General features: G+C 33.3%; 1 protein-coding gene across 2 annotated transcripts in view; it reads left to right on the top strand.

Annotated features, from left to right (window-relative positions):
* Positions 1 to 23,596, top strand: part of LOC118195957 (complexin-like) — a 980,726-nt gene that overhangs the window by 896,980 nt on the left and 60,150 nt on the right. For both annotated transcript variants that reach the window (XM_085814740.1, XM_085814739.1), the window contains one exon: positions 1,929 to 2,095. In XM_085814740.1, the coding sequence (XP_085670866.1) occupies positions 1,929 to 2,095 (167 nt within the window). The remainder of the gene's footprint in view (positions 1 to 1,928; positions 2,096 to 23,596) is intronic.

The raw sequence follows: 23,596 nt of genomic DNA, 5'->3' as shown, positions 1-23,596 counted from the left end.
CGCAAAATTAGGCGTTCTTTGAAGGGGAGTCAAACATACCATTTTTACTTCTAAGTGTTGTATTTGCAATTAAAATCTCTAACAAATTACTGTGTTTTGCATAGATATAATTTGCATGCTTTATTCTGTTTCGCATTTATTAAAAAAATACTTTATAGCTATAAGGATTTGTTACAAGGAAAAATAATGATGTCCATCCAATATGTCGAAGTAAATCGGGAGTAAAGTATTTCATTGAATATGAAAAATCTTAATAACACTTACACTTTTCCAGCAAAATTTTCATTAAAATTCAATTAATAATTATAAATTACGCTTTCAATTCTGTTTAAAATAATTGATTGAGGTAGAAGTTACAAGCGAGAGTGAAAGCGTAAAAGTTTACTAAAATCAATTTGTGATAGGTTAATTTGATTATTAACATTAATCTCACCTTCTAAATCCATAGAATTCTGGTCACTATTACTGCAAAAATTGTGTTGTCAACAACAATAGCAAAACCAAGGAAGAAAAAAGAAAACAAAAGCTGATTTTTCGCGGACGATAGAGTAGGGTAAGTTGTGCAGACAGTTAGACATTTTTTACCTGAAATCTCAAAACAACAAATGCGTTCTTGCCGTTAGTTAATTTCCGGATCCTCCAGCTGCTGACTGGACGCAGTAACCACTCATAACTCGTTGTACACGTACGGAGAATGCGTATCAATACGCCTTATAATTTTTTCCACTCCAACGGTGAGTGGAGAGAGACACGAGACCCAGCCGAAGCAATCAAGACTATGGCGAATTATCTCAGTTCGGTGCAATTGAGATTTTCTGTTACCGGAATCATAAAACATCAATTACGGCCTCCTCAGGATTCCAGCCACTAATCTACCAAATTTAAACTTGCACATGTTAACCACTTATAACATAAGAGAGAAGTGCAGTATTTTTAATAGGTTTATAATAGTTTTAGACGCATGTAACACACTTTGTCACGATTATACTCTCTTTGCATTTTTTGCCACGTGTGATGCTTCTTAAACAGCTAGTTTTGTATATTTCCCATTGAATGACGTCTGGATTTAAATATTGGCAGATTTTCTTGTAGTTATAACAACATTTTAAAATTATTAACTTCTGTAATTTTTATTTCGCTAACATCGAGGAATGAACTCGACAAATGAAGTATCTGGTCACGTTCGGTCGTGGAAAACAACGCTCACAACCCAGCTTCTATCACTGGCTGTAAACATATGAATCCTTTGCATCTTTCGAACGATTTAATAAGAAATAGTAGAAATTATAGAACAGAAATAACTTCAATAAATCTGCTTAGAGTGTTAAGTATGCAAAATTATCCTGGTATAATAAATATTTGACTATTTATTATCAATTTGTTATCAATGGGGATATTTAAAATAAAAATTTTAAAAAAAATTAAATTTTACGCCGTTTTAGAGAACTAGACACACACTTTCCTGAAGTAAAAGAATCAGTTTACGTTATTCTTTCTAATTCTCCTGGTATGGTTCTAACTCCTGATATGTTACTCTTAATACCAGATCAGGTACATGAATTTATTGTAGTTGTCGTTCACTTAGGGCTTATAGGTGATAGTACGAATTTGCCTAGCTCGGTCATAATTTTGACGGAGTCGCCCAATCTACCATGAACATCTCGGGAGAATGTTTGACTCAACAGCATATTAAATGCCTCCATACAAAAAGACATGGTTTATTAACATTCATACCTTCCGAGGACTTTAAATTAGGGGTCAAAAATATGTTATCCAACTTCCTGATTACCACACAAAAAAAGTAGCAAAATCAATATGTTATTTAAGCCACTGTATAAAATAATTGTAATTGCTGTAACGCGTCTGTGTTTTACTGAAAGTAAAGTAGCATTTAGTATAGTTTTTTACAAGTATTTTCATTTCCCCAGGTGCTGTCGGAACCGAGGAAGAAGGGACATCTGAGGACAAAGATGCAGCAGACGAAGAAGAACAAGAACGACTGGAAGCCCTCCGGGAAGCCGAAGAACGAAGGAAAGAGAAACACAGGAAAATGGAAGAAGAGAGGGAAAAGATGAGGCAAGAAATTAGAGATAAGGTGAGCCCTTACTTTCTTGAAATATATTTTGAGATTTGACTTGATTTCAGAATATGGTAGACCATTGAGGCCTTAATTTAGATGGCTGGTTAGGAAGGTTGAGTACTATGTTTCAAATGCCTTGCAATTTGTTACTGAACTGAAATATTTAAAGTTTGCATAATCAATATTTGTTTTCTTTTTTATCACGATGTCCTGACAATACGCGCTGCAGGTTTTCGTTCTGGAGGATATCTTGTGATGGTAATGTTTCCAAAGGCAGATCTTAAAAATAGTCATCATCTGCGGGTTGCTGGTCTGTACGAATTTGTATGAACGAATATTTTAGTGCAGAACAGATAGGAGGCGTATACACATGATCCCAAGCTTCGTTTCATTTCGTTGGAATTAAGATCTTCTTTAATGAAACATTCAATCCCAGACTGATATTTAGTTTTAAACATTTTTCGAAAAAATTAGGATGTTACTTCCGATCAAAATAGGGTGGTATAGTAAATAGCAAACAAGAAAGCAAGCGATTTCTTTCGCAAAATTTCCAAATTTAATTATTCAATATTTCCACCATTAGTCTGTAAAAACAATTTATTATTTGTAAACGAATTTTAGAGGTATTGTGTTTGGCTAACTTTCATTTCAATTCCTCGTGTTCCACAGAGTATACCACGACGCTTACACAAGTAAGTTATGGCGCTAACAAAATAAATCAAATGCAAAATACAGCAAACCGTTTGTCACTATACTGTCTTTGGGCGATATATGGCGGCTTAAAATTCTCTGGAAACAAAGTCATCTTGAAGAAAAGATGATAAAAGAAGAAAGATAAGAGAAGAGGGGTTCCGTTACAAATAGGTCAAAAAAAAGGGGACTGAGCTTAAATAAACAGCTATCGTATCCTTTGCCTAAATTTAATAAACCAAAGCAACTGTATTGAATAAATAAATTAATGTCTTATATTAACATTCTATGTTGCACGTTTCCTAGAATTAACAGCAGAAATTCATTCCTGAGAAAAAAAACCTTGGCAAAACTATGATATCGATTAAAACTAGACCAGAGGAGAGGGAATCAATTTGTAAACTTTTCTCTATTTTAATATGCACACAAATACCGTCTATTACCTAAAGGGTGAGTTAATCCATATGGCTTATTCCTGGTTTTCATACTGGATAATCTTCAAAACTGAGGGCATTACAAATTACCTACAAAAATTGAAAACTGTATATTTAAAGGACAATGAAATAAAAAACCAGGCAGAGAAACTTTAATGTAAATTTTATTTTAACATTGAAATGACAGGTAAGGTAACGGCAGCAATCGGTGATATACCTTTTTCGTTCACTTCCAAAAAGGAATTGCTCTACTACTGATTTAAAATGCTGAATTAAATTATATTATTTTTAAGGTGAATCTTAAGTGGAAACAATCTGTAAGTGCAAGGTTTGATCACCATAATCTCTTTCCATGTTAGATAAATTAAGTCAGATATTGCGAATGGCAGGCTGGGATTCTGGTTGATCAAAATAACATATCCATCAACAACATATCGGTCCAACTGCAATCACATGGAACAAAAGTCGTTTCTTCTTGTATCAGCTGTCAGGATATTACCTCGATTATCAGACCCGAATCAATAACCTAGACTAGTGAACTGACCTCCATATTTTCTGATTTGAAAGCGTGCAGTTTGTTCTTTAAGGAATTTATTGCAAACGAAAATTACCGAACAGACTGCCAAACAATTCCCGATTTATATCAAAATTTCATTGCAAAACCTTCCATATTAGAATTTTCCATCAAAAAGTCATCTCACCAGCTCTTAGACTTTAAGTTCATATTTTAGTTGTTTATTCTATTCTAGTTCTACTGCTTAATGGAACTGATTTAGGCCTTGTTTTAGATCTCAATGTTTCTTTAATTAAATAGCTCCATTAAGTTCTGTTAAGCCTCTAATGGTAGTACAGGAAGTTCAGTCAGTCATCAAAAAGGCATTGCAAACAACTTTAAATCAACAGACTGAGATATCTTTACTCCAAAGCTCCTATCACACTATAAGGTATTTCTCCCGTTTTCTTAGCATGCTTTTTGTGGTGTGATGGCCAGCACACTCGGCGTGTATTCGAGAAGTTCGAGGTTCGAGTCACGGCGAGGGCATTGCTCATTTTCCTCATTTCCTGCTTCAAAAAATCCTAATGTCTCTACCGTCGTGCCCAAACTGAAAAAGGTCTAATCCCCAGTCTCCCTTTAAAAAGGGGACTGTATAAGGTATTTCTGCCGCTTTCTTAGCATGCCTTCGTGGTGTGATGGTCAGCACACTTGGCGCGTTTCCAAAGGTCCGAGGTTCGAGTCCCGGCGAGGGCATTGCTCATTTTTCATGCTTCCTGCTTCAAAATAACCTAATGTCTCTACATCCCTTTCAATTAACTGTGTATGAACTTTTTAAGGCTATGTGTGGTAATCTTATTGTCCGAGGATCACATCATTTTATCATATGACGACATTCTCTCCACAATTTTCACTACTTCATATATAACGAATAAATTAAAAAGGAAAGCTTTTTCTAAGTTTAAAACTGAATTAAAGCAATTCTGGCCATAATTTTAAAAGCTTGTGGCGTCCCTGCTTTTTATCTAATAACTAACTGTGGAGGAACCTACTGAACTGCTAAGCGAATAATCGCTTAGTCTAGAAACCGAAATGTAAAACTCAAGAAGGGTTAATTACTCTTTATTGCTCAAAATAATGATATACAGTCGGCCCCTTCCTCAGGGCGTACAACAAAGCTTCTACTTGGGTTTAAACTCAAAAGTGTGAGAAATAAGAAATTAACTAATGCTTAACTAAAGAGATGTAGCCGAAGCTAACACAGATCTAACTAAGTTGGCCACTAAATATCGAGTTAGCCAGCGAAGCTATTAAGGTCCCGTATTACGGCCGAGCGTAGTAAAAGGTTAGAGAGACGTGGCCAAAAGGCAAACGCGCGTTAGTCAGAAACTCTTCTTTTCTGTCTTTCGAAGTCAGTGGAACTTTGGCTTAACCCTTTGACGCGCAGTGGTCGCGCCCTGAAACCACCAAATTTCGAATTTTTTTCTCCTTTTCCTTCCGAAATTTGTGAGTGAAAATCAATTGATTACTGATCTTTTACCTCTAAATAACACAAAATGACTACAGAATCATACATGTTTTAGGTCTTAGTTCTTCAAATTGGATGCCTTTTCAATTTTTTTTTTTTTTTCAATGAGACAAACTAACTTTCTTTTATTAATATAAACAACTTTAAATTTCAAATGTTAGTCATCGCACATCATGATTTCTATCATAAGCCATAAAACATAGCAATAATTAAACTGCATATATAAAAAAAGCCTCTATATGTATGGCATTTGCTTTGTGGTTTCAGGGCGCGACCACTGCCCCACTAGAGCATTGTGTCACAATGCTCTAGAGGTTCAGTGGTCGCGCCTTGAAACCACTGATCTTCACAATGGCGTTTGCTTGCTTCTCAAATAGAAATGTTTATTTTTACCCGGATATAGATAAGGGGTTTTGGAATCACAGAGTTATTTTATTACTAAACAATACATGCACCTGCCCAGTAAAAAGGTCTTTCTTTACCAAAGACTTTTCTCTGACCTCAATAGACTTGCTCCCCAAGCTAGTATTGTGATTTTATAAATTATTTCCTCTGGTTTAAATTTAATTTAAAAATAGAAATTGCGTAAAGTTTTATTTAAATTAAAAATATTTTCTGAATATTTTGAGACGAAATACGAATAAAATAAGTATGAATGGGAAACGAATGATCCGTACCAAAGCCAAAAAGACCAAGCCCCCCCCCCATTAACATAAAAGAAAAAACACAAATTTCACGTGCCAGATGAAAAGAAACTAAATAACGCTGGAGATATACCAGTGAAAATTACATCCAATCAGTGTACATTTTGTAGCACAAGGAAGAAACATCATAAAAGAATAAAAGAAGATACATGTGCGAAACGTGCAATGTGGGTCTATGCATAAACCAAAAAGACAAAACGTGCTTTGAACAGTGTCACAAAAAATATTTGTTCTTTAAAATTTTAAAAAAAAAAAAAAAAAAAAAAAAAAAACTAAGTCTTTTTTTCATCCTTATTTTACTCAGTTTTTTAAATCCATGTAGCCAAACGTCCTTATTATTTAGGCACTTATACTTTCACTGCTATAGAAAAATTACATAAATGTTTATTTTTTAATTTTTTCTGACCATTTAGTTTGTAAAATAATGTAAAAAATATATATATTATGCAGTTCTTACATGCATTTTTTTTAAATTCGTAAATTTCGTCATTTATTGGAAACGCGCACGGAGAAAGGTAAGTTTTTTTTTTCCTATTTCCTAGGTACGTTTCAAAGTCCTAGACGCGTGGTGTTTTCACAGTGCGAGCACCACCCACAAAACAATGGGCAAGAGTCGATTTTTTTAAATTCATATATTATTTGTCTCTAGGATCATAATATTCAATTTCTAGAGTTTTTAGTTAAAAAAAAATTATAAAAATAATATCGCGCGCGTCAAGCAAGTCTAGGAAATAAGCATTCCGAAATTATAAGTTTCTATAGCACAAAAATCCGTTATAAATGCAAAACTAAAACCCTTAATTATTATATTAAAATTTACTCGTAAAAATGAAAACAAAACAAAATATATTAAGATTTCTTTTTTAAAAAGAAGAAAATTAAATGCCTCAAGTCAGTTATGTTTTTCATCACCAGAGGGAAATTAATTGTATTAAAGTGACTGTTTTCTACTTAATTCTTAGTTTCCGAAAATAATATAAAAATATACTTTTTTGCTATAAAGTAAATACTCAAAGTTATCTTTTTTGAATGCTCTTTCATCTGTATTTAATAAAAGAAAGGGAAATGTTCAATATTTTTATCACACAGATATAAAGGGTCTTTCAAATTTATTTTACAAAAAAAAAAAAAAAAAAAAAAAAAATTATATTGCATTCTCTGGATTAGGGTGAATTATAAGAAGAATTTACATTTGTTAAGAAAACAGACAGCTCTTAATAGGCAAATGGTTTCGTTCTTTATACTTGAATATGGTTTTTACGTTTGCAAAAATCCATGTTCACGATTTCTTTTTTCTCCATTTTCGTTATTTCTTCTATTTTTGTTCTTCATAAACTTTCAACGTAACTTTTCTGAAATTTTTTTAAAGAAACACTCTTTTTCTTTGTGTAAGATTCACGCATCTTTTCTGAAAGCAATTTAGCAAGTTATATTTATTCATAAGCTTCTGACAGCCTTAACTTTTATTCTTATCGAAAAAGGAATTTTCAATGTAATAGAATATTCGCGTGCATGTGCAATTTACTTTTAGAATATTTGCAACTATAATTCCAAATAGCGCTCGGAATTGCGTGATTAGATTTTTTCCCCTCATAAAAATTAAAATTAGTTTGGGTTGCAGCAGATTTCTTTTCTTTCACTAGAAATTATTACGTATGTCATAATTTTTCCTAAATTAAAAAAATATTATCTCCGTGCTTCTCTAAAAATAGTAACTTAACCGAGAAAATGATTTAACTCAATTAGCTTAAAAAGAAGTACTTTTCCCATTATATCGATTATTTTTCTCATTTAAAAATGCATACATAAATTAAAGATGGCGATGCTGTAAAAATCAAATGCAAAGAATTTTCTAGTGACAAACATCTCTTAGTATGTCTTTGAAAATATATACCAGAAAGCTCTAATCTGAAGATGTCTTAAAAATTTCGTTATCTTGGCTTAAAAGTGTCCCAATTTGCATGTGTATTAACATTTTATTATTCGGTACCTTTTATCAAAGTACTAATTCGCATTAAGATTTATCTTTGTTTTCTTAAATGTAACTGACTTTCAAATTTTTGGAATGAAATTGAAAGCTGTCGGTTTTCGTGCTAAAATTCATGTTCACTTTCAGATATTATTGCTAGCAGCACAACGTGAAATTAAAATGAAGTGAAGAAATAAAACAATAGCATCTGGAAATTAATGTTGCTAGAGCACTTTAGACTGCTATAATTTTATTATCTTCTTCAGCTGTTAGTAAAGGAAAGAACATCATAATACTCGCAAAAGAAGTTAAAACTTAACATACTAGCAGTGGAAGGTAAATGACTGACAGCGCTGAAATTGGTTAAAGAGTCTGCTGCAGAATTAAATTCTGAACCCTAATTTTTAACATTTTACATCTTTGTTACACTTATTTTGTTTTGCATATTCTTAGTCAGAAAATTTTACTATTTGATATAAATTAAATTTTAGGTGTATATCATTAGCTCCGTCTCTGAGGCATTAAAATTAAGACGCTGAAGCAAGTTCGTTCAAATCATGCATGCTAGATATTAGAAGTTTTCTCTGAAATTTTAGCGCATAAGCTTATGCAAATATACTTTTATTTAACTTTTACATGCACTAAATTTTACGCCTGTTTTTAATATATATATAAAAATATTTCGTTGCCAAGCCTAGAATGAATGTTGAATTAATTACTACTTGCGTACGAGGTAGTAATAGATTGAATGAACACAGAACCGATGGTAGCTTGATTAAATTAATTTTTCCAAAGAAACAGCGTTACAGATTTGGAAATTTCCATAAAAGTGCTGGTACAGCTCTTCTCAGTATGAGAGAGCACAGTCAATAGTTACCACTTCAAGCTACTAAGAACGTTAAGCACATGGCATCAAAAGAGCGAATCTCGCATGGAGATCTCTCAATACTCCGAAGTCTACTCTAAACTGAAAAACTGAGAACTGATGCTCTCTCCTGCCTTATACAGTTTTATACAGTTTCTGTTTTAAATTTCCAGTACCTTTCATTTCTCGAAATTACTAGAAGGCATATACAGTTACTGTTACATATAAGGACCTGATACAGTTACAATTACATAGACATTTAAACAAGACATTAAGCAGGCATTTAAATAGGCATTACATGTGTCAGATACATTTACATAGACAGTTATACAGAAACGGACGAAAACGTCGCCAAATAGTCATCGTTTGGCGACTTTTGGCTATTTTTCGATAAATTGAGAGACAAAAATCAGTCGCCAAAACCATTGCGAGCTTAGAAATATCTAGCCAATGTACAGTCTGTCTATCATAAGAAAACCTCTCGCCAGTTAGTCTACAGCTGTCTATTGCTGCCGTAGAAACGAGCCTTAACCCATTTTCCGTAGGTGTGTCTTGAAGACAAACGATAACTCTTTTCCCCTCAGCCAACAATCACCAAAAACAAAGTAACAATAAAGCAACCCTTGGCTCGGCCCTATTTGAAATATACTAGCCATGTTGCTATAGCGACCGCCACCAGCCAGACACTGTGGCGGGGCTGTTCTTGATAGCCATTTACCTCATTGTTAAATAAACTTGCCTCTGTAATCCTATTTTCCTGGCAAAGCCTTGGTTTTCTTAGTTTCTTGATCACTGTTTATGTTACATTATACAAAATTTGTAACAGTTTTTTAATGGAAGAGGGGCTTTATCATAGTTATCAACTCTGTTTAAGTCTGGAATTCCAGTTATTTAAGAATCTGGAAAATCTTGGTTACTTTCACTTCTTTGTGGCAGGCCCCCCCATTAATTTCATCTTAATGTTGATTATACTATTCTGTGTTATTTCTTGTTCTATACTATGCATTAAAGTACCACTTAACTGTACATCTATATGTGTTTTTGTAAATTGCGTGGATTACTAAAATAGCTAAAACAAAACCGCGTTCTATATTTTTCGGGTACCATATTTGCATTGTGTACGTCGGTTCGAATACTGATGAACGGGCTCATAACTTGCCGGTTTTCGTGGTTTTTAGTAGTGTATAATACAAAACACACACTTCTTACATAATCCAACAGTGTTTTGCATTAATAACTAAGTAAGCAAACATATTTGTATAGCCTGACTTCAATTTCCTTGTGTTAAAATAATTATTCATACTATTTTTTGAGCTTCAGGTAATCGTTTTAGAGTTACGCATGGGAATTTATACAGGACGTAACAAAAATGATGGTCACAACTATAATAGTAATAGTATAATAGTATAATCATAACAAAAGTAGCAATTTTCTTAATACAGTCTGTGGGGGGATATAAAATGTGATTCTGAAAACACAGTATCTACGAAGAGCACGGGGAATGAAAAATATTTACAAAGTAGTTAAAAATGTTTGATATTTACAAAGATCGCTCAAATGAACGATTACCAACTGCAGTACATGCATCACAACCATGAAGTCACTATTCATTTCATAAACGAGACTTATCATCTTTGTGATGCATATATTGCAGTTTCTGATAGTTCATTCCAACAGTTCTGGTAAATATCAAACACTAATTCTTGTAAATATCAGTGATTAAAACGACTTTTCGTGAAGACATGATTTCCATGTTCTTAGTGATGACAATGTTTTCCGCGATCACATTGTATATTTCCCCTCACATTGTATTACGAAACTTGTACCTTCCCTATATTCCTTTACCCTTAAATTTGTAACTACCAGTTCCGTTACACTATATACATATATATGCATATAAACTTCGCAATCAATGCATTGATTTTTGAATTTAGAAATTTTCCCTAGCATTTTTAAGTCTTATCACTCTTTTGTTTTTCTTATTAAACTTTTCCTGCACTCAAACTAATCTTTAAGTTAAACGTAACTTTCGAAAGTTTTCCAATTTTAATCCAAGGATTCTCGATTCAGAGTCCGGGGATGTTATCAGTCTTCGTAGTGCTGTTTTTGAATGAATTATTCATTAAATCGTTGGTTAGTAACTTTTGTTCTGAGAATGGAACGGCTAGTAGCCTAATTTACAATTTTTGTTTTCCAGTTTCAAACTTCAGGCTCTTGTTATTTCGCACCAAAGCGGGTGAAAATTTTGATCACCAGTAATTCTATATATGTACTATTTGTTATATGACAGATTACCCAAAATTTATATTACTAATAATATCTATAAAATAGTCATAAATCTCTACAAGCAAAAAGTATAGTCTTTAAATATTCTAACATAATAGTATGGCTTGTAAACACATTAGGTAATTTGAAAGCAGGAGAGATGACAAATTAGCAAAGCTTTCACCGCTAATTTAACCGCGGACCTCTGAAATACGCGTCGAGCGTGCAGACCAGCACAACACGAAGGCATGCCAAGAAGGCGGGAGAAATACCTTATATACTCGCCCTTTCAAAGGGCGACTGAGGTATTTAGGGAACCCAGTCGCCAAATCTTGGATGAGGAGAATCATCATCCAGCACCCTTTTAGTTCGGGCGCCACTGTAGAGAGAGACAGGTGACGGAGGACGGGGACGCCTGGCGTATAACATAGGTGAATAGGCATATGTCCCGCGTCCTCCACTATCTCGAAGAAGCAACTCGCTGGAGCCCCGTGAGGCTACACCGGGAGTTTACATGGCCATACAGGGGCTAGATGTCGAGTAGTTTTTACATAGGACGTTGTTAATAACACAAAGTAACTTAAAAAGAATATAAAGGATAGCATTAAAACACTAATAGAGAGAGACATAGAGACATATATTTTTGAAGCCGGAGAGATGAAGAATTAGCAAAGCCTTCGGCGGGAATCGAACTGCGAACCTCTGGAATACGCACCTAGCGTGCAGACCACCGCACCAGGCATGCCAAGAAGGAGGGAGAAATACCTAATAAGCTGACTGTATCTGACTTACGTAATATTTCCTTTCATACACAATATTAAGTTCCTATGCTTTAAAAAATGCATTGATCAACATTGAAAAAATGACTGCTTCCGAATTTTAAATTGTTTTGCAGTCTACTGGTACTAAATAATTGTACAGTGAAGTCTAATTATGTCCTTTTTAATCTGGGCTGAAAATTATCAGTTATTAACCTGGGCTGAAAATTATCAGTTAGTAAAATTATCAGTTATTTAAATTGTTTAGTCGTAAATCAGGATGAAATCTTAGTTACTAAAAGTTGGTAAATCTAAATAAATAGGCCTAACTTTGATAAGGAATGCAGTTAAGGTTCTCAATTAATGTTTTTAAGTTAACTGTAAATAAAGTAATAAAAGAATCAGATCTGCATTAGACGAGAAAATTGTGTTTTGAAATACCCTATAAGCTCAAAATCTGTAGAAAGTAAATACTCAAATTTAAATTCTGTATTTCTTGCGATAATAGTCTTGGCTGCTTTTATTTTAATATATTTTGCTGGTACTGCTGGAAAGGGGGAAAGAATGTTGTCATATTGAATTATTAAACCAAGACCTATTTCAAATATTGATTAATTACTTATCATTACATAGTATAACACAAAGTCGCTTTCTCTGTCCCTATATCCCTATGTATGCTTAAATCTTTAAAACTACGCAACGGATTTTGATGCGGATTTTTTTAATAGATAGAGTGATTGAAGAGGAAGGTTTATATGTATAATAACATCCATTAAATAGTGGAGAAATACTGTTATTTTTGAGGTTTCTAATGGGATGTCGTAAATAATTACATTTTTTTCCCGCTTACATTGCAAACGCAGGCTGAACCCTACGAGATTTATCAAAATAATGTACTAAGTATTGTACACATTGAAAAGGTCTACAGATTTAAAAATTGCGAAACGTAACGTCTGCGGCGGTACCGGCCGGACGGGGCGGCGGGAGCGTGCCTATAAATAGCGCGTCGGAAGCCTCGGTTCTCCCTATAGCTCTTTGAATTTAGCAGCGATCGGACGCGTTTATTATCGGAGCTCTCTAGCGAGGAAAATGACAATATACTTAATAAAAACGTGCTTTTCAGCGCGACAACGTATCAGTAATTATAAGTAAGTTACGATAAATAATTGTATGATAGTAGTTTTAAAATATAAATGATATTCTATTCTAAGGTTAATTTTTAAATCGCACTTATAGTAATTATAAGTACATAAGGTTAGATAAGATTAGATTAAATAAAACCATAATTTATGGATTGAAATTTTCTATTAAGATCTTGGTTAAAATTTAGAGTTAAATCAATTTAATATTAGGGAAATTATTTTTAAAAATCGTAATTTAAGGTGAGGTATGTAAGTTCAGAAAAAGAACTTAATAGAATACGTATCTTTTGTTGTTGATGATTGTTGATTATCTTTTGATTTAGTCGCACGAATAGCAAATTATTTTTAAAGTATTTTAAATTTAATTAATAATTTTTTCAGTGAGTGACATAGGCTATATATTTTATACCCGTGCGAAGCCGGAGCGGGTCGCTAGTATACAATATTTTTTAAATCTATATATATATATGTATCAAAATCTTACCCTTTGTAGAATGGTAATACAAAGCTTTTAAACTGTTAAACTTTTTGAGGCTGCTTGAGGTGCACATGTTCGGATGGAGGTCTATGGTATTAAAAATTTCGTAGCTCTAGGTGTCGCCAATTTTCCGCAATAAGATACATACATACATGCAGATTCTCCATTGTTTTTAAAAGTACAGATGTGTGTACATAAAATTTGGAGCATGAAAAATAAAATTTTGATTTTATTTTGAACTAATTATTTGAGTCTCCTTTTTAACTTAATAATTTTCATTTCTAACGTATGAATAGAGCATATATATAATACATTTTTCCCAACTGCATCACCTCAAAATTAGTCCCTTCAGTACGATTCTTGGATGATGTTCTTAACTTCTATACTTACGTAACTATACTTACGTACGTGAACAAGGCCTTTAAGCAAATAATAATATTATCTTAAAATATATATATCTTATAAAATCTTAATTAATATATATAAATATATATTATAATGAAATATATATTCTAATAAAATATATAAAATATATATTATATCTTATAAAATCTTAATTAATATATATAAATGAATAAAATGAAGTCCTGATTTTATTCATCTTAATGGAACATTCATTTTGCAATCTACGCGCTTCTTCTCAGCTTCTCTATCCTTCCAGCCTGTTGGCCTTCGCTTCTCTTTCTATGTGAAATAAAATAATGAAAATATGAAAAATGCAATTGTTACAGAGTTGGTGCGTACCATTTCTAGAGTTTGGTACATTCTGAAATGTTGGCAACTTCTATTAAGGTGGTAAATCCTAATACATAAGTGGTAGAAAGACTTTGTGCTAGGTCAGTGTTAATGATTTCTACGCAAAAACTGAATAAATGCAATTAAACTGTGATTACATTTATTTACCAATTCAGTTTTTTTTTTTTTTTTTTTTTTTTTTTTTTTTTTTTTGTTTTTGTTATAGGCAAGATTTTGTTTCATCTCTGAATACATTTACTGACTTGGAAAATTTTGTTGTACAATGCGTTTGATAATTCAGTATCGCTAAAGTGCTGAAAAATGGAAGATTGTCGGAATTTGTTGTTTAATGAATATTTAAATTTTATTTATGTTACATTTTTATTTAAAATTTTAACCTAGTCTATAAGACAATAGTATTAGAAATACTAAATTTATTTATACATATAATAAAAGAAAGAGTCTATCTGTGTGTGTGTCTTTCGTTCGTGCTGCGCGTAAGCTAATAGACCCAAGGCTACGGAATTTAGTACATAGGTGCATCTAATCAAGAGGCAGTGCACCTCGAAGCAATTATTTTCAAAATTCGAATCAGAAATTTTTATTTTATCTTTTTTGCTGAAATCGCATCATTTTGAATAGTTTCATTCTTTTAGAAATGTGGTTTAGGCAACAGTTTTTCATTCAGTGCTTTGTATACTGGACTGCTGACTGCTGAAAATATGAGATAAAATATTATTAAATTATACACGCAACACGCACATCGCAATCTTATTCTGACGCGCATGTATCTTGCGAGGCACAATAAAAAGGATTTCCTTCTTCTCTCTCTCTTTATTAGTTCACTGCAAAGAGGTCATCCACAAAGCACAATTTTGATTGTTTATTGCTTTCTGATGATAGTTTCATTCTTTTAGAAGTGTGGTTTTGACAACAGATTTTCATTCATTGCTTTGGATATTGGACTGCTGACTGTTTTCTCTTGAAAATATGAGATTTATTGTGTATTTCATTGTAATTTTTATATTATGTTTTAATTATATATAATTTTAATTATATAAAAAGTTTTGCATGATTGGTTTTAGGAAACAAAGTTCTTAACTTCCTTTATACCATTTGAATTCTTAAGATTTTGCAAAAGAAAGATTTTTAATTTATTTATTAGGATAGTTAATATTTGTGTTAAGGGATATTGCTTATTTCATTGTAATTTTTTTATATATAATACATTTTTATTGAATTTTTTTTGATAAAGTTGTTCTGTAGAGTAAAATTCTGTGCAGTTTTTAAGTTTAACGTTTGGTGCTCCTTTTAGGCATTTTTATGGTATATTTAAAAACCAGACGAAGGCTGGCCTCGTAGCGGCTAGTAATAAATATACGAAATAAATTAAATTGAATAGTGTTGCATAGTATAATCATTCCTATTTCAAGCGGAGAAATAGTTGATAAGTAATCATTCGTTCTATTGCAACAATCAACATTAACCATGAAACTCTAAATTACTTAGTCTCGCTTACAGCAAATAATAGATCTGCAACGTGCCATGTCTTTAATATCACAGATTTAGCTTGGTGTATCCACAGAGGATGAAGCGTTCTCGGCATTCAGAAAGCGAACTCAATTACCGCTCATGTAAATGTGCTAGTTGCGATGACAATTACGCTTGACTAGAGCACAGGTGTACGTCAGTCAATGGTTGACGTCATCCGTCAGTTCCGAATCGGGCAATCGCTAGCTGGCAGTGACCTGTGACAGCCAAAGATAAAACGAGCCAAATATCGTGCAGTGACACGCCTACAAGCCATTGACAAGTTATAAGCCTTTTTAAATTGGGATATGTTAATTATAATACTCTTTAATAAATAGTATTAAATTTTAGTAATTTATCCTGGTATAAATTATGATATATCATCGAGTTATTTAATTGAGAAACAAATGAAGCGCACGTAATTTCGCTAAAATTATATACATGTTTACAAAATTCGTATAGCTATCAGATGTTATCTTATAACATGCCCTTATTACAAATACTTATTATTAATACTGCCGTCACCCACAATTAGTCATTTTTATGCGTTATATAGCTAATTTCCATGTTAATATTCCATGGAAAAAATCCAGGTAATAAATTCCAAAAATTTCATAGGGATAATTTTAACTTCTTTTAAAAAAGCCATAAATAATTCTCACTCAAATACACTCATGTCCATAAATTAAGGATAATTCGGAGTCACGCGGAAATCAAATTCTAAAATAAATATATCACCTGTAAAATCACTACACACATCTTCAAGAATCATATGCGAATTTCAGGAAGTAACCAGATGACTCCGATGGTACGTCAGAGTGACGAGAGTGTAAGAGAGTGATATATAAGGAATACAGGCAAAGAAGTAAAATTGTTCGCAGGCGCTTTATAAGCATTTCAGTGCAATAATCGAATAGTTATGACACAAAGGACGCATTTGGATGATTTTTTACGTAGTAGAATTAACGGCCGTCTGGAATGTGGGCGTACCCAACTGGAAGTATCAGACGAACTTGGAATTGCCCAGAGTGTCATCTCCTCGCTTTGGCAACGATTCCAAGATGATGGTAATGTGAGTAGACGTTACAGCACAGGTCGCCTCAGAGTTACAACGCCGAATGAGGACCGGTATTTGGCAGTTACTGCCAAAACAAACAGGCGGAGCACAGCCTCAGACCTGTCTCGTTAGCTCTCTTCAGCCACTGGTACGACAATTTCAAGGCAGACCGTGTACAGACGCTTAGGGCAGATTGGTGTATATGCTCGTAGACCTGTGAGATGCGTTCCACTTACTGCAACTCACTGTCGCCTGCGGTTAGCCTGGAGTAGAGTGTTGTGGACACCGCAACAGTGTGCTTGTGTGACGTTTTCCGACGAGTCCAGGTTTAGCTTGCAGTCTGATTCTCGCTGGACTTTCATATGGAGAACTCCAGGTAACCGTTACCACCAAGAAAACATCATTGAACGACACCGTTACGGTGGTGCAGGAGTGCTCGTTTGGGGTGGAATTATTCTGGGTTCCAGAACTGACCTGCATGTTCAAATTGGAACCATGACAATCCAAATCTATCGTGATGTATTTCTGGAACAACATGTACTTTTGTTTCGGGGCGCCATACGCGCACAATTTGTGTTTTTGGATGACAACGCACGTCCTCACCGTGCAAACATCGTAAGTGAATGCCTTCAATCGGAGGATATAACTCTTATGGACTGGCCAGCATTCTCACCGGACTTGAATCCAGTAGAGCACGAGTGGGACATGCTTGGCCGACGAGTTGCAGCCCGTCAACCTCCTCCTACATGTCTACCGGAACTTCGGAGAGCATTGCTTTTTGAGTGGTGTAATATTCCCCAAGATCAGATCGATAATTTGATAGTCAGCATGCCTAGGCGTTGTACGGACTGTATTACATCGTCTGGGAGACATACAATGTATTAACAATCATACCAACCATGTAATATTGGTTTTTTGTAAAAAGGTTTTTTTTTTATAATTTGCTCCAGGGAGAAAAAATCGCTAATTTTTTTAATAATATCAAACATATAGCATCTTTTTTTTTTTTTTGCTCTTTACCTTTTGTTTAATAAATAAGCTTTACAAATAAGTCAAATTTGTTTTGCTTCTAATTGTTCCTTTGCCTGATTTTGCATTATCCTTAATTTATGGACATGAGTGTATATGTAACATAGGCAACATCATATTTTTAGGAGGTAGCTTCTTTAATCTTTTCTTTTTGTCTAAGCCCAACTCTGCTTGAAACTCACTGGGCCTATTATTTGTACAGTGGGATTTATTGTGACATACGGTTCAAAATGTTTCTAAACTGCGACATCATATTGTCAGTGAAAATGCTTATATTGTAGCTTGCTACTATTTCCTCGGGGTGGTACTGTTACAACAAAACTTAGCGCTTTACAATATTTTGCAAAATTTTGCGAATCAGAGAAGTAGTCATTTTTCTTTCTTCAATTGCTTCTGAAACCATTTCTTCCACAATCAAATTTTTGTTGTTGTTTCTAATGTTATTCTAACTTTTTTCTGAAGAACTCATTCCTATGGTCCTCTAGTATCTTCTCTCCATGTTTTCATTGTTGATGTCCTTATCCATGATTTTGTCTAGAGTCGCAATATTATAGATAACAAATAACGTCCTAAGTACTCAAAGACTCTGCCTGCATTCTAATCTTGCCATAATTTCTTCCAGGCCGAAACCCTTTTACTGAAATTCACTTACAAAAGCAGCAAATTACAACTTTTAAAGCCTGTTATAGGCATGTCTGCGATGTTATCATCCCGCTGTGATTTGTAAGTGTTTCGTTTTTTACCACATAAATTTTCGACAATGGTGTTATTAAACTGAAGTTTTTCTACCGATTTATTTTCGGCGACCACATTTGGCACCATAATGTTTCATAACTGTGGTGCTTTTTCTTTGCTTTCTTTTCTGCTATGATAAGTTTGTAAGATGGCGTTTTCGCCTTGCGTTATTTCTTTGCAACATTTTCGTCCACGATGTTTTCAACGGACACCAAAGAAGAAAAAGAATATTTGCACGTGATCCAGTGTTCTTTTTAAGGTCTTTCGCTTTGGATGTAGCAGTTTTTTAAGATAGGAGGAACAGTTTTTCAAAATAAGATTCACGAAAGAAACTATGCAAATCCTAAACCTATTTAAGGAAAGCGGACGCACGTTCTGCTCACAAGAAATAGGAAAAGAAGATGGCAGAAACCGCATCTAAAGAACTGGCCATTAACGCCATTTATCCGGATAGGTGTAAATTAGGAACCTTATTTGTGTATTTTCTACCCCCAGAGTGAGAATGTCAGTTTAAAAAGCTCAAGCAGTGCAATAAACAACCCCTGAAGAGGACCAAAAAAGTAAAACATGATAGTCACTTAGACATTCTGGGACACAGAAATGTAATTGTGTGTTATCCTGCAAGTAACTGGTGTCAGGCAGACATTGAAAAGTTAGTAACAGGCCTCAATTCGTCAGATGTAACGATTGTCATTGTGTACCATCAAAGGGCCAAAGCAATGAACATTTGCAAAAATTATTTGATATTCCAGGATAATTATTTCGAATCGTATTTCCAGAAATTGATTGCTGTTGAATACATTATGTCCCTGAGTTAGGTTCTGTACAATGGCTATAGGATCATCCATAACCCATGAGTACCAAGTTGTCTATCCTAATGGCTCGTTTAGGTAAAGGCATGATGGATGCTTCACGTCGGTGGGTTCACCTTTTCATAAACTATGCTATCGATGGTTTAAAAGAAATACTAATGTTTTATGCGGATTTTACTCGATACGAACATTGCTTTCTTGAAAGGATTATCCTCAATCTTCTTAGTATTCTGCGAAAAATTATTATCACCTTTAATAGTCATGATTTAATCTGTTATGTTTGCTGATATGACTTCAGCTTTTGTCAAAAAAGCATATCTCTTCTTATACTGCTTCCATTGGAAGGTGGGCTTACGAAGACATCTAAACTTTTCTGATCATTTGTTCCCCCATAACTTACGCATTGTGGAATTCACGTCGATCAGAGGCGTTCTACCTGATGTTAAAATTTTTAAGACCATCGATTAGTGAATCTTATTAAGTTACTTTGACGGGAATATATAACTTAAATTTTATCCAATATCTAGCAAATAGTTATTTTTGCTTTAAGGAAATATGCCAGGTAATATTACAACGATTTTAATTATGTCTGCGCAAGGAAATTTGAAATATCACGAGAATATATGTTTGCAAAAATATTTATGTTTAGATAATTTTATTCTTAAAAATAATTATGCTCTATAAATTCAATTCTTTTTCAGCCATTGAGTAATAAAAACATTTCTTCATTATGCGTTTTACGTTTTCAGTTGTAGTTCTCGGCGGGAGCTAAACAAATCCGAGTTTCTCTTGTCATGCCACTTTTGATCTAAGCTGGGTGATATCATTTCCAAATAATGTTATCTTATTGCACTATCTGCATACTATATGAGAATCCAATGTTCCGCTCTATACGCTTTCAGTTAATAGATATGTAAATAACTCAGAGTTATATAATCTTTCCTGCTACCAGTCCCATTACGTCACCGGTAATGGTATTAACGTTCGCAATTTCCTGCCTGCGGTTAACCTGTAGCGTTGGAATGTCCAAAGTTGCGGGGATCTATTGTAAGATCATGCACTTTCCTATCGTCACTGAGTGATGTCAGATAGCGCCCTCTATTGTGGGAACAGAACAATGAGAATTATACTGAGTATGGATAATACTGGAATCATAGACATTATTACAAATAATTCACATTAAGACTTAGCAGGAAGAGTGTAAATGCATTAATATCTAGCATAGTTCTGATCTTCGAATTATATGATCCGCTTTGCCTGTAATTTAATTCTCTTGTACGATTAACTCATTAATTGATCAAAAATACTTTCATATGCGAAAATTTACGAGAATATAATCCATATACGTATCCAGATTTTGTTGTAATTTCCGGTTACGAGTAACCGCTAATAATATCAAATGATCTGTAATAAGTAGTGGCCAGCTTTTGTCCCTTAAAAAGCCGATTAAAGTTGTGCCTTGAGGACATGATTCGAACAGTATGTTATGGGTAGTAAATATTTAGGAATACATTCTGGGATTATAAGTAAACAGTCATTTAATTATCCAAGTGGCAGCTATACAATGCTCGTTTGGCATTCATCCAGAAGATAGAGTTTAATTAATAAATGACGCACAGTAAGCCATTATGGACGGTATACATTATTGTTTTATTAACGTGTAATTAATCTATCAATATATTCTACATTTACTGTGCAGTTTTTTATTTATAGTAAAGTAAAGGATTCTAGAAATTCAGATTAGTTTGTAACTAATGAAGAGCAACAGAAAAATACATTATACTGAACAGTGTATAATGTCAGAGGAGGGAGAATTGCATTCAGCTTTTCATTAAGCGAAACCTGCATATATTCTAAAAGATTGGTTCGAATAAAAGGTTTTCGTGATTCTTCTTCACTGTATGATAAATATCAGAATGTTTCCATTAGAAAGTCGTAAATAAGTCTCATTTTATATACAGCTTGCTCTCGTGTACTTTGCCACATTCAAGTACCCCACATATATTGGTCCTAATTCCCACACTGGATTCGATTCCAAGCAAAATGGCTGGATGAATGGGCGGTTTCTTGGGTTTTCCCGTGTGTAATGTATATACGAGCCAGTTTCCCTTAGAAATTTCTCCATAAAGGCATTCCTTATCATAGACAGGTAGCACTAGGGTGCGTTGCTATAATAAACGAAACAAAACCAAAAACAAACCTCGCATTCGTACCGACGATGATATTTGAAACTGCTGGCGAAAAGGCACTGAAAATATTGTTTAATTATAAGTAAAGCATTTAAAGGCTATCTGCCTAAGGAAAGGGATAATTTCGTGAAGGATTTTCTAGGGTAAACTGATTCATATTCATATTATACATGGTGAAAACAGGCAGCCCGTTCACTTGGGCTCGAAGTCAGGTCAAACTGTCGGTACGCAGTGATCTGAACCACTTTGCCGTTAGTGGGAATTTGACATATTGAGAAATGCGAAATTCTTGCTAAGCGAAGAAACCTTTACAATATTTCACCATTTCGCGACATTAATAGTACGCTTTTGCTTGGCAAGAATTTCATAATTTATAAATCGTCTAATTCCTTAAATAAAATTTCTTTGCAGTTATTCACATGCCGTTGACTAATTTAGCAATTACATCAGAAGGATACTTGTCATTTTTCTCTAAAATAGATTGAAAAAAAAATGAATAAGAGCTGCAAGCAAAATAATTATAATAAATTTGAAAGAATTCATAGTTTAACTCTCCCAAAAGGGCCTTTTTTTAAAGTTTAATATGACTTATCACCAGAGATTATCAATAGGGACTGTCCAGGCAGAACAGTAAAACATTTTATAGAACACTATATGATTATATTTTAGACTGACATGGAAGCTCTAGTATATGCTATGCACATAAAAGTGAAAAAATATGTAATGCAATTGTATAAAAATATTTAATTTTTTAATTAGATATATCATCAAATAAATGCATTTTTTCAAATCAACCAGATTAAATAAATACTATTATTAAGCATCTGCTGCTTTTCAATCGCTTAGTTCGGATATAAGTAACATAGATTAAATTTGAAATTTACGTTTTGTCGATAAGCAACAGACCCGAATAAATAGTGAAATAAGGCATTTACAGCGGATGACGCAAAATCGTGTTTCGACGCTAATAACCTTTTTAGGCTAAAACCATTCTAATTATTGCAGCAGATAAAATTCTTCAGTGCCAATAATACTTTAAATTCACAGTTTTAGACTCATATCGCATGCAGGCCAAACGCACGATTTGAAAGCAGCTGACTGGTCGTCTTTTTTTTTTTTTTTTTTTTTTTTTTTTTTTTTTAACAAAATAAGTGTGAGTATACAAACATTTTTTAATATTATGTATACTATACAGTATCATAATTTTTATTAAAACACAAATATTCAAAGTATTACTTAATTACTTGAAATCTTCTTTATATTATATATATGTAAGACTTGAAATCTTCTTTATATTGGACAAAATAAAAATAATCTTAACATTAGAATCAAGAATCATAGCTTATGCATTAAGAAGTATGCTATCAACAAAAATCATATTAATTCAACTACCAAAGAACTAAAACATTTTAAATTAAACGACTTTAATAATATTTCTATCAAGATTTTGTATATTGTGCCTAATCTTAAAAATAGACTTTTTAAGGAATCTCTATACGCTTTGTAGTTCAGAACGCTTTATCCATTTAGATTAAAAACTGGCTTTTATGCTACAAAGAAGGACCAGAGGAAAAGCAAAAATTTAATCAATTCTGCTTTACTACAATCTAAATTCCAAAATTTATTTGAAGAGCCAAATTTCAAGAAACAATTCTTAACTCCCTTCAGAACTTTATCATAGGCATCTACTTTGCATACAAAGTTTCTTCGAAGACAAGTTTACCGAAAATAGCCTCATCAAAGATTTAGTACTTGATTTTATCAAATTTAAGTGTAACTTTGCTTCTTCTAAATATAAAAAGATTTCTCTCTCTCTCTCTATATATATATATGTAATAAAAGCAAAATTAGAAATACTGATGTAGGAACACGGAGATGTAGAAACGTAGCAATGTTGAAAGCGTACTACGTAGTAATTCACAGAACGTAGTAGATCCATATTGAAACAGAAGAATTATCTTTGCGTAGAATTCTAGTATGCTGAGTTCGTAAAATCTAAGAAACTTGGCAGTAAAGACGGATTAAATTCCATTTTTATTTAAATTGACATTTGTGACCACGATTCAGTTGACACTCTAATCGTGCCTATTTCCATAACATTTA

Source organism: Stegodyphus dumicola, chromosome 4, assembly GCF_044657685.1.
Source record: "Stegodyphus dumicola isolate Sdum_Otavi_A_Nest chromosome 4, ASM4465768v1".
In the NCBI taxonomy this organism is placed as follows: domain Eukaryota; kingdom Metazoa; phylum Arthropoda; class Arachnida; order Araneae; family Eresidae; genus Stegodyphus; species Stegodyphus dumicola.
Note: the sequence above shows the minus strand (reverse complement) of the source record. Positions and strands in the feature narration are given on the sequence as shown.